At 33.0% G+C, this 11,587-nt stretch overlaps 1 protein-coding gene across 1 annotated transcript in view; it reads left to right on the forward strand.

Annotated features, from left to right (window-relative positions):
• Positions 1-9,755, forward strand: part of LOC134275453 (heat shock 70 kDa protein 12A-like) — a 36,170-nt gene extending 26,415 nt beyond the window's left edge. Inside the window, exons 13-14 of the mRNA XM_062757731.1 lie at positions 787-928; positions 8,625-9,755. Coding sequence (XP_062613715.1) covers positions 787-928; positions 8,625-9,268 — 786 coding nt within the window. The 3' untranslated portion in view covers positions 9,269-9,755. The remainder of the gene's footprint in view (positions 1-786; positions 929-8,624) is intronic.
• The last annotated feature ends 1,832 nt before the right edge of the window (positions 9,756-11,587 follow it).

An 11,587-nucleotide genomic window follows, 5' to 3' on the forward strand; every position in this document is an offset into this window, starting at 1 on the left:
TTACGTCATTATCAAATGTACTATAATTTCTGATAATGAAGTTGACATAGACTGCCTCATTGATGTAAACCAATAGTAGCTGGTGTCCGAAACCAAGATTTTCTCGATTCGCACTTTACCAGCAGTGAGAACGGAAATCGACAAGCTTTTGGTAGAGAATAAAACCAAGTCCGATCCTATAGGTCAGATCCCTATTTATAATGAAGTGATCCTTTGTTCAAATCATGTCCCCTTGGGATAGGGTGTGACTACAATAAAAGATCAAACATATAGAAAAAAAACCTTCTAAGACAATGATTACTCAAAGAGATATGAAAGCACCATCAGTTAGTCTAGATTCAAGTGTGTGTGTTCGAAGGGGGATGTTGTGTTCACTTTTATATTTAATTTTTCAATACTTATACGATTTCTGAATTGTTTTAGACAATTTGTTCTGGTGAGCCATTAGGCCCATGGGTCATTTGTAATTTTTATTACATCACATGCATATTTATTAGAAGAAATCAGAATCAATTCATTGGCACAATCGTCAAACTTGTCAATGACCTGTCGGGTGAACATAATGTGGTTTTCATACCAGTATTTTATGAAAAATATTTTTTCATCTTATGTGAATTTTGATAGACGTTTTAATTAATTTGAAACACCACCATATATACATGTACATAACTTAAGCCTTTTCATTTGTGAAATTGTTATCCCCATCCTAAAATTGACAATAACATTCAAATAAAAAAGAACGAAATATGCTAGAACCTACCAAAAAGTTTTCTATGGCTTTTTCAGGCTGGTATAAGTAGACAGGCACTTTTAATTGTTACGGAAACCGATGCATTGGTGATGTACAGTAGATATTCAGAAATATGGGGGTCAAACACTAAGGATATATTAAAATGTGGAACTAAAGTCATGGTACTTGATATTGGAGGTAATTTGTTTTTCAATCATACATATTTTCCATTATATATATATATATATATATATATATATATATATATATATATATATATATATATATATATATATATATAGTATAACCTTGACGGACGAATATGCACAAAGTCAGTGAGAAATCAACGTCTGGATGAATTGAAAATATATCTCACAGACCAACCTTATCCTTTAGGCTTAATTAATGACAGCATCAGAAAAGCAAAGGAACTAGACAGACAAGAATTAATCAATCCAACTCCTAATGATGAGGGAAAAATTAAAATATTACCACTATATCACAACTTACAATCCTAACAACCAAAATATAACTCCTATCGTTCAAAATCTGAATGAACTCCGCAAAACGGATGATGACCGTATATATATATATATATATATATATATATAGAAAGCATAAAGAATTCACTTTTACATGGATACCCACTTCCGCCCCAGCCCGGGGTTGAACTCTCGACCTTTGGAATCTGTCTCCTAGCAGTGCAGGAACAGCGCGCTAGACCGCTCGGCTATCTAGGCAAGTCAAAAAAGTTGCTTTCGATGCCGATGGAATTCTCGCGGCGCTGCCCTTCACTACACGGTCATAGGATAGAAGTGAGATACAGTTATTTGGACATTAGTTTTAACAGAGGATTGTTATCAATACATGTTGTAATGAAATTAATGATTATTTATAAAGCACATTTTACAACAACTCTTAAACTAACATAACTGCCCTAAGTGAAGAAATATTAATATAGAAAGCACAAAGAATTCACTTTTACATGGATACCCACTTCTGCCCCAGCCCGGGGTTGAACTCTCGACCTTCGGAATCTGTCTCCTAGCAGTGCAGGAACAGCGCGCTAGACCGCTCGGCTATCTAGGCAAGTCAAAAAAGTTGCTTTCGATGCCGATGGAATTCTCGCGGCGCTGCCCTGTATCTCACTTCTATTCTATGACCGTGTAGTGTAGGGCAGCGCCGCGAGAATTCCATCGTATTTTGGTTCCCTAATTTGTTGTCGGTGTACGGTCATTCTGTGTCTCAGGGTGTCTCCTGTCTGGCCGAAATAATTTTCACCACAACCGGCACAGGTTATCACATAAATAAGACAAGAGCTGGTCCATGACATTGATGTTTTAATTGTAAATTCGCCTCCAGTTTTAAATTGAAATTTGGATCCCTCTGTCAGGTATGGACAAGTACTGCATCTTGGCTTGTTGCATCTATTGATGATTGCTGGTTCATTGTTGTTCGAAGAAAAGGTGCACCTACTATATATATATGCACAATAGTCAGTGAGAAATCAATGTAATACTAGTATAACTCCTGAAGATTGGAAATGAAACTGGTTGAGTTTATTTCGGCGTTGTGATATATATATATATATATATATATATATATATATATATATATATATATATATATATATATATATATATATATAGAAAGCACAGAGAAATTCACTTTTACAAGGATACTCACTTCCGCCCCAGCCCGGGGTTGAACTATATATATATATATATATATATATATATATATATATATATATATATATATATATATATATATATATATCAAAATAAAAAAAAGCAAAAACACAGGTTAAAACGTTAGGACTTTATATCTTAGCTCATTATATCTTCAGACGTTTCACAAATGCATATTTTATCCTTACTGCAATGTCTTACAAAACTATTAATACTTTAAAAATCATTATATATAATTGAATCTGACAGATAGCAATAAAGTACTTGCAGTATGTTCACACCTTTGAAACCAAATCCAACTTGTGTTTATACTCTTAGTTGGAGAACATGGAAAAGTTGCACTCTGTGTGAAAGTTTTGTCACAAATTAAATCAAACAGTTAAGACTGGGTCTAAAATTTCTCTATTTCTCTTCTTTCAGTTATATTGTCTTTAAAAAGTTTGTAGAAAGGAAACACTTTAAATTTTCCTTGTCCGCATCTATCAATGTGTTCGCTGAGTTTGATCTTACGGTATTTTAGGTTTTTGGGCTGCCTTTTGCTGTTTATAAAGCTTGAATTTTGAAAGAACAGTTGACATTTCTTCATCCGTTTTGATTGATTGATTGTATATTGTTTAACGTCCCTCTCGACGTCACCGTATGCCAGTGAAGGGCTTCAAATTTTGACCTTTAATCGGCACTCAGGGCCATTGAGCAGTGAGGAATCTTTATCGTGCCAATTTAATGCCTGCCGCTGACACGGGGGCTCGGTTTTTAAGGTCTCATCCGAAGGACCCGCAACTTTCACTTCAAAGTGCCGAGCGCATGGCGAAGGAACAGTTGCTACCCATTTTTTTATCGACTTAGGTCAGTCGCGGCCGATATTCGAACTCACGACCTCCCGATCACGGAGCGAGCGGTCTACCGACTGAGCTACCTTGAACGGTCATCATCCGTTTTGAGGAGTTCGTTCAGATTTTGAACGATAGGAGTTATATTTTGGTTGTTAGGATTGTAAGTTGTGATATAGTGGTAATATTTTAATTTTTCCCTCATCATTAGGAGTTGGATTAATAAATTCTTGTCTGTCTAGTTCCTTTGCTTTTCTGATGCTGTCGTTAATTAAGCTTAAAGGATAAGGTTGGTCTGTGAGATATATTTTCAATTCATCCATACGATGATTTCTCACTGACTATTGTGCATATTCGTTGGTCAAGGTTGTAAGGTATTACTCTTTGAATGTGTCGTGGATGGGAAGATCCAAAATGCAATGAGTGTCATTACTCTTATAAAATATATCAGTTGAAATTTCGTTGTTTTCCTTACAGATTAATACATCTAAAATGGCAATTGAGTAGAACTTTTTTCCATTGTAAATTTAATATCTGGGTCTAATTCATTTAAAATATCATTTAAAATGTTCAAATGTGAATCATCCTTTTTCCATATAATAAAACAATCATCCAGATATCTTTTGCAGTTTCTCTTAAAATATTCTCAAAATTCTTCATCAAACTGTTCATTAGTGTTTTCATATAGTGTTTCTTCTAGGTATCCAAGGGTAAAATTTGCATATGTAAGGGCAACTTTGCTACCCATAGCTGTACCTTTCACTTTATGAAAATATTTTTCATTGGAAGTAAAGACATTATTCTTTAAAACTAATTCTGTGGCTTCTAATAAAATTCTTTTGTAAACCGGTTGTCAATTTCATTTCTGTAATTTTCAATCCAGAAATTTAAAGCCTTGATTCCTAGGGTACTGGTTATATTGGTGTATAGAATTACTACATCTAAAGTTACAAGTTTTGTGTTAAAATCGACTTGTTTAAGTAGATTTCGTAAAAAAAATCTAAATCGTCCCGGACAAAACTTTTAAAGCGTTGGCAGAGGGGTTTCAACACTGTATCTCGTAGATTGCTGAGACGTTGGGTAGGTGCTTTGGGTCTTCCAACAATCGGTCGGAATGTTAGATCTTGTGCATTTTCACAAACAATATATTCGACGTTTTTTTTATAGCTTCTTTGATTAATTTTGGTTTGTGTATTTTAAGTAGCCCATAGAAACAACTTTCCTTATAGTCAAAATTAGTTACAAAATCCTCCTCCTTTTCTGTTAATACTGAGGAGTGTTTATGTAACAATTTCTTAATTTTTGGTTTTCAGCAAATCTGTAGAATTCTGTATTGGGAAGCATATGTGTTATCTTTCTTTCATAGTAAGCTGCGTTCATAATAACCACGGCCCCTCCTTTATCAGCTTCTTTAATGATGATAGTTTTATCGCTTGCTAAGGATCGTAAAGCTTTCTCCTCTTTTTTGGACAAGTTATTTCTTACTGGTTTATTATGTGTGGTATCAAGTGGTAGACTTTGAAGAGTTTCACAAACAGTATTTAACATACCATTTCGTCCTTTTTTGGGATTTAAATTAGATTTACATGATGTATTTCTAACAAAATCCTCCGGTCCATTTGAATCCGATTCATCTCTCTGTAATCTACGCGTGTATTCTTTAATATCTTTTTTAACTCTTGCTTAATACCATTGGGAGTCGGTGTATATTTCAATCCCTTTGACAAAGGTTTTATTTTCCATTCATTTAATTGTTTGGACAAATTGATTACTTTCGATTCCACGCGTATTTCATTTGTTGATGATTCTTGAATCTCTGTCCGCTGTTCGGTTTGCCGCCGCCTAAAAATAATTTGTTAACTCTTTTTCCAAACTGACGCAAGTTATAGCGTGTAACTTTAAAGGAGCATAGACATAGTTTCAGTAAAAAAAAAATTCAAATTTATTTTTACATTTTTACAAATATTTAACAAAGGTCTTTCTATCAAAATCAAAAATTTGAACTTCGGTTGTCTAAATTCAAGATAGATTTAGAGCTCCAAACCTTTGTTATGTAAACAGGGTCCATGTCATGTTTCGTTTACATAGATAAATACATGTATACTATATGTTCGTTTAAAGCAGATAATTTCAATAAAGAAGCTTATTCTAAATATACTGACACGCAAAAGAAACGCCACGCCCTACTTTAGGGGGAAATAAATATGTAAAGTAAAGCATAGGCGTCGGAACCGGGGGGGCTAGGGGGGTCTTAGCCCCCACTTTTTTTCCAGATATATACTTAGTATAGAGATTAAACATATCTTCGTAGGTTTAGCCCCCACGGATACGTCTTAGTATAGGTTCAAAGTGGGGAAAGTGGTGGTGTTTGGAGAAAAAAATTTTGGTACTGAAGCTCGAACCCACCACTACACCCCTCCCCCCCCCCCCACGAAATACGATTTTCGAGTTTGGGAAATTGGACATTCCCTTTTTTTTTTTTTTTTTTTTTTTTTTTGGTTGTCAGGTTTTTTGTGAAGGTACAAAAATTTTTTTTTTACACTTAGCCCCCCCACTTTCAATTTGCTTCCGACGCCAATGTAAAGAATTTTGTATCTTAAAATTATGAATATCTTCAATTTGGTAAACATCGGTAATTTAACGGTTGACTGCTTCCATACCCTAATCGGAAATCAAAGTTTGAGTCTGTTTAACAGAAATAAAAAATTGCATGTTTAACAAAACATTTGGCAATATTAAAGAGTTTTAAGGGTTTTTTACTGTTCATCATAAGTAATGCAGCAATATTTCAAAAATTAACTCTCCTTTCGTTTACCGTAACGATGTTAAGGCTACTTGAAAATGGCTTATGTACGCATTTCCATTGCTCTAGCTGAAAAATTTCAATGAAAAGGTGATGGAGAGTTGCAGATGCGAAATTTTACTAAATTACGCCTCAAAAGGGTCTTACGTATCATATGCATTAAGAACAGTCCTTGTACCGGAAGTCCAAGGGCGGCTACACTGCTCTAAGTTAGAGCCAAGCATCTGAAAAATGGGCATTTAAAAATGCCTAAGAATAATTCCACCGCTCTGATATCGATATTAAGGTCAAGATCTAGTAAATGTAAGGTGCCTACAGATTTTTCAAATTCAAGAAATTAATTACTTTAATGATGCTTTATAATATTAGATTGGTCAAAATAGATGTTTCGGGGCATTATTTGTAGAAAAAACAAGATGAAAAAAAATATTTTAAAATGTCATTTTCAATGAAAAATTAATAAAACAAGTATTGAAAATGGGAGTTTTTTTTCAATATCAGGCAAAGAAAATGCATCCAGATTGCCTACAGTTTTTCAGAAAACGGTAATTAGTATGTTCTTAGTCTCTACTTTGAAAAAATGTCAAATTTAAGATAGGTATCGGGACTACTTTTCATGTTGTTTCAAATTGAATTCCATGGAAATACTTTATTTTCTACATAATTCTATTAGAGCCGTAAAGTACGGGAAAAAGAAAGTTGAAAGTGATTATGACATCATAATGGATTTAGCACTGAAAAGCTATTCCAAAGTCATTTACTAGATCTTGACCTTAATGAACCTATTTTATCACAGAAATTAAACTGCAATTGTTGTTTAGATAATGTCTTATTTAGGAATTGTGATCATTAAAATTGGTTTTAAAAATTCAGTTGAAACTGGTCCATGTCCCTTTAAATATCAATAGTTGAATAAGTGCTATTCACTAAAGTGCTAATGCGGCACGGGAAAAAAAGATGGAGGGTTAAGGTGACTTCTTTTATTGTTAGAATATTACTCTAATGGCAAGAGAAATCATAAGGAAAAAAGACATTTTCAATATATGGATTACAATAAGTACAAATTTGGCAATATCAATTGAACATAAATTTATTTATATCAATTACTAGTATACGTATAACCAGTGTTGCCTGCGTTATAATGAAATAATTTAATTTTGCTTGTATTCTTGCCTCTCATTGGTTGATTTCCAAAAAGGAACGCATAACATTTTGTATAATCTGGTTTGGTATGGGGACACACCCCCTTGACAACCAGCATAATCATCTGTATCCATCAATCCCCTCATTTCCAGTCCTTGGGATTCATGGAAAATTCCAGATTTAATGAATGTACCTTTAATTTCAAACAGTTGCTCGATCTTACCTCATGTGAACAAGCATCATGGCTGCTAGATCTATGTATCAGTTTTTACCTCCCCTCGCTTCCCATCACTTCCGTTACTACGGTTGTATTATTGCGCGGTAAATTTGAACTCATAAAAACAACACAATTTTACATCCCCAGTTGTTTAATTATTTTAAAATTAAATTATAAGGAATGACTCTAATTCTTGGCCAAATTATCGAGTATAATATGGTTTGGGTCAGTTTACGCTTTTTTATAATCAGTTTACGCTTTTTTATAATCCGCTTCGCGGATTATAAAGCGTAAACTGACCCAAACCATATTATACTCGATAATTTGGCCAAGAATTAGAGTCATTCCTTAAATGAAAAAGGTGAAGATAACGTACGAACAGTAATCAATCTCAAATCTATAAACAATACAAATATGTAAAAAAGGCATAAAACACTGACCCCTAGAAACTCAAAACGTGGGATCAGGTGCGTAGGAGAACTAAGCATCCCTTGTTGACCGTTACACATGCCGTGAGCACTTTGTTTTGATGGGATGAAATGAATTTTTAAAACAATTAGTGTAAAACAAGTCGCCTAAATTAAGACCCAGTGATACGTTATATTTTCTAATATGGTCATTATTACGCCCATAGAATATACGAAACGTCGACTTTTAATGAGGTTTATGAAATCCCCGTAAATCAACTTATCAGTGAATAGCATGCCTTGCTTTAAAAATTGCTCGTACTCATCAGAGGCTCATGAGTAGCAAGTAAGTTGGAAGACATAACACTATTAACAGTTGTTAGTGGATAATTACTACATAAATACGGAAAGTTGATGATTGAGAAGCTGAAGTACATGTAATTACGTTTGTCATACAATTTTGTTGTTAGATGACCATTATCGTCTATAGGCAGAAAAACAAGATTTGGCAGATGCTTTGGGTTTTTTTTTTCGAAGGCATTTAGAAAGAGAAAATTTTCTTATTCTTTATACTAAATGACAGCAAATTCAATTATAAGTAATAAATTTTAATAGCCAACTTATTTTATATTTACTTGTTCAACCTGGGAAACTCTTAATTCTTGGTTCATAAAGCGGTCCCAAGTTAAGCAAAACTTAAGTGGCTGTTAAATTTATTCCTCAAATACTTGTAAACTTTTCTTCATATTCTGTCTTTAACTAAGTCACAGTTATCTTTGTCTAAATTGTTTTCTTTATAACAGGTAGTGTTATGAATGTAACAATACATGAGGCTGACTTTAATGGATCCCTCAAGTTTCTGAAGGCCTATAAATCCGTAGACTGTGGTGGAAACGATGTTGATAACATGTTCAAGAAATTGTTAAGCGTTATCACAGGAGAACAGAAACTCGTAGAGTATGAGAAGGAATTCACATCTGATTATCTCGAAATGTTTAGGGCCTTTGAAATAAGAAAAAGACAAGCTAGATCGGGGAGACCACTAGTTAATATAAGGCTACCTTTAACTTTCATGAACTTTTGTAAAAGGCACAATAGGGACATGAACATATATCTTGAACAAAAATTTGGAGAATCTGTAAGATGTTATGGAGATAATCTCAAAATCGATAAATCAGAATTCGAAAAATTATTCGAAGATACTGTAAAGAAACTTGTCAATGAAGCTGAATTTTTTTACAAAAAAGAATCTGACACTAAATTAATATTGATGGTTGGAGGTTTTTCAAATTTTTACTTACTACAAAATAGGATAGGTGACACATTCTCTAACAAATGCCGTATTTTGTTTGAGGACAATCCAGAAATTGCTGTATTGAGAGGATCTGTGCTGTATTCACACCAGCCGCACGTGTACCGAATGATCGAAAAAGATGTAATTGAGTGACCCTTGAGTCATATTTAAATTCAACCAAAAATGGAAACTCTTATTATTTTAGAAGTGTTTCAATATGCACATAGACAGTGTTTGTTACAGCTCTGTGAACACTCCTCATTTCCCACAACCAAAATAGAATTTAATGAAAACAAACAGTGATCAACCTCGAAAGTCAATGTAAGGCAAACACAAACCTACCAGAACATCAGAAGTGGAATTAGGTGCCATGATGGAGTAATCATCCCATATCAACTGGTCAAGCCCGCCATGTGCGCCCTGTCGTGATCGGCCAATTGTGGAAAATACGTAAACGATTCAGTAAAATAACGGCCTAACAATTTGTATGAAATTGTTGGTCAATATTTGCCTTAATGATTAGTATTAATTGTATTTGCTGACAAGGACAATGTATTGACCATAAATTTGCAAAATACTTAATTTCAGAGAGACTCTATTCTTATTTCATCATTTTCTTTGTCGGTAACTCGCCCCATTGTTAAAGACATCACGATAAACAGAAAGGTTTGTTTTTTGTTGTTAATTAAGTAACAATTTAAGACTTTTTTTAGTAGAATATCCAAATATAAAGAAGGTTTGTCCGTTTTTTATGTTGCTTTTATTTTGAGATCAAATGATATTTTGAATACTAATAGGAATGAATATGAATATTGTTTGTGGTTTAAACGTCGTCGATATATCTTTTTTGTTTTGTTTTTGTCTTTATTTCATAAATTTTATTACAAGTGCATTCACATATAGATAGACTACTTATTTATAATCAGTACATATATTCATTTCTACTTTTATTTAAAATTACACATTTACCTTTATGATAAATGTTTTATACATTTACACAGAGTGTAATTCAAAATTTAAAGGGGCATGGACACAATTTCAACCGATTTTTTAAAACCAGCTTTAATATTTACAATGCCAACGTAAGGCATCATCAAATGATTAGCAAAAATTTGAACATCATTTGTTGCTTAACAAACAAGATACAGAACTAAAAGATCTTCATAATGTAAACAAGGCTCGTGCCTTGTTTTTGTTTTCGTATGGAAAAAAATACATTTTAATAACAAAATGAAATTCAGCAAATCAACAGAAACTGTCGAATCATTTTTAAAATTAACTTTTTTATTGAAATTATCTACTTTGAACGAACATACGACGGTTGTTCAACAAAGTCGTAGACAGGGAAACAGTAAAGTTTCTCTTTGCTAAATTAAATTTCTTTTCTTGTCATAGCAAAATGTAATATTTTATGACCATGTATTTCAAGTTTCATGATGATATCACATCCAATAAAAAAATTATGAAAAAATAAAGAAAGCATGTAAGTGTACTTCGGTGCACGAAGCAAGCGTAATTTACGTCTTTTATACATGTAACGTCTTGATCTCTTTTTCTGCTATACACGCGTCTGCACATGTTAATTTACATCTATTTTTTAGAGTGAAAAAACACTCTTGACTAAGGGACTTATTTAAATTCACTACTGTCCTTTTTTTAAGAGAGGTTCAAATTTCAGCCAAAATTTATTCGAAAGATCACCTTACATTGTAGGCTGCAGAGAATACACATTGTTTGATGTCGTTCGTGGCCCAGAACGTCTTCAACTATCTGCGTTTAACAAACAGTACTCTACTTCTTACACGCGGTTACGTACTATTTTCGGTGAAAAACTATCATTGAATCTCATACCATTTAAAAACAACTTCTCCATTAGAATTTAGTGTGTTATGTCACTTCTGTACTCTTATTTCCCCGTCCCTGATGTTTATAAACCATATCCAAAACAATTTATTATATTTACATGCGCCGCTTACGCGTTTGACGACGTTCTTTTCATCAAACTCAATTCAAACAACACTTTGACAATCATGACACAAATCGTCTGTTTCTAATGCTATTTATATGAAAATTTTACATGTTATTTAGAATTTGATTTTAATTTCATTAATTTAAATTTGAGTTCAATATTTTACATAGTACCAAAGAAATAAAAGCAAATGTAATAGTTATATGCATATTCCGAATTTTTTTCGTGTGCCGACAGACCATATCGGTCTTCATATAAATCGTCCCAATATTATAAATATGAAAGATATATATATTTAAGAATTTGAAAATTCAGAAAACATTGAATATGTTAATCTATGCAAAATTCGGTTAGTATTGGTTGCATGTTTAAAAAGTTATAAACATTGTCGACGACTTTTTTGGGACAACCCTCGTATATTAGTATATTAACCTATGTAAACAAAAACATGATATTAATAGACCTTGTTTACAAAACAAAGGTTTGTAGCTATAAATCTATCT

This window comes from Saccostrea cucullata, unplaced genomic scaffold (assembly GCF_032062105.1).
Source record: "Saccostrea cucullata isolate Sc308-1 unplaced genomic scaffold, CSIRO_AGI_Scuc_v1 ctg686, whole genome shotgun sequence".
Lineage (NCBI taxonomy): Eukaryota > Metazoa > Mollusca > Bivalvia > Ostreida > Ostreidae > Saccostrea > Saccostrea cuccullata.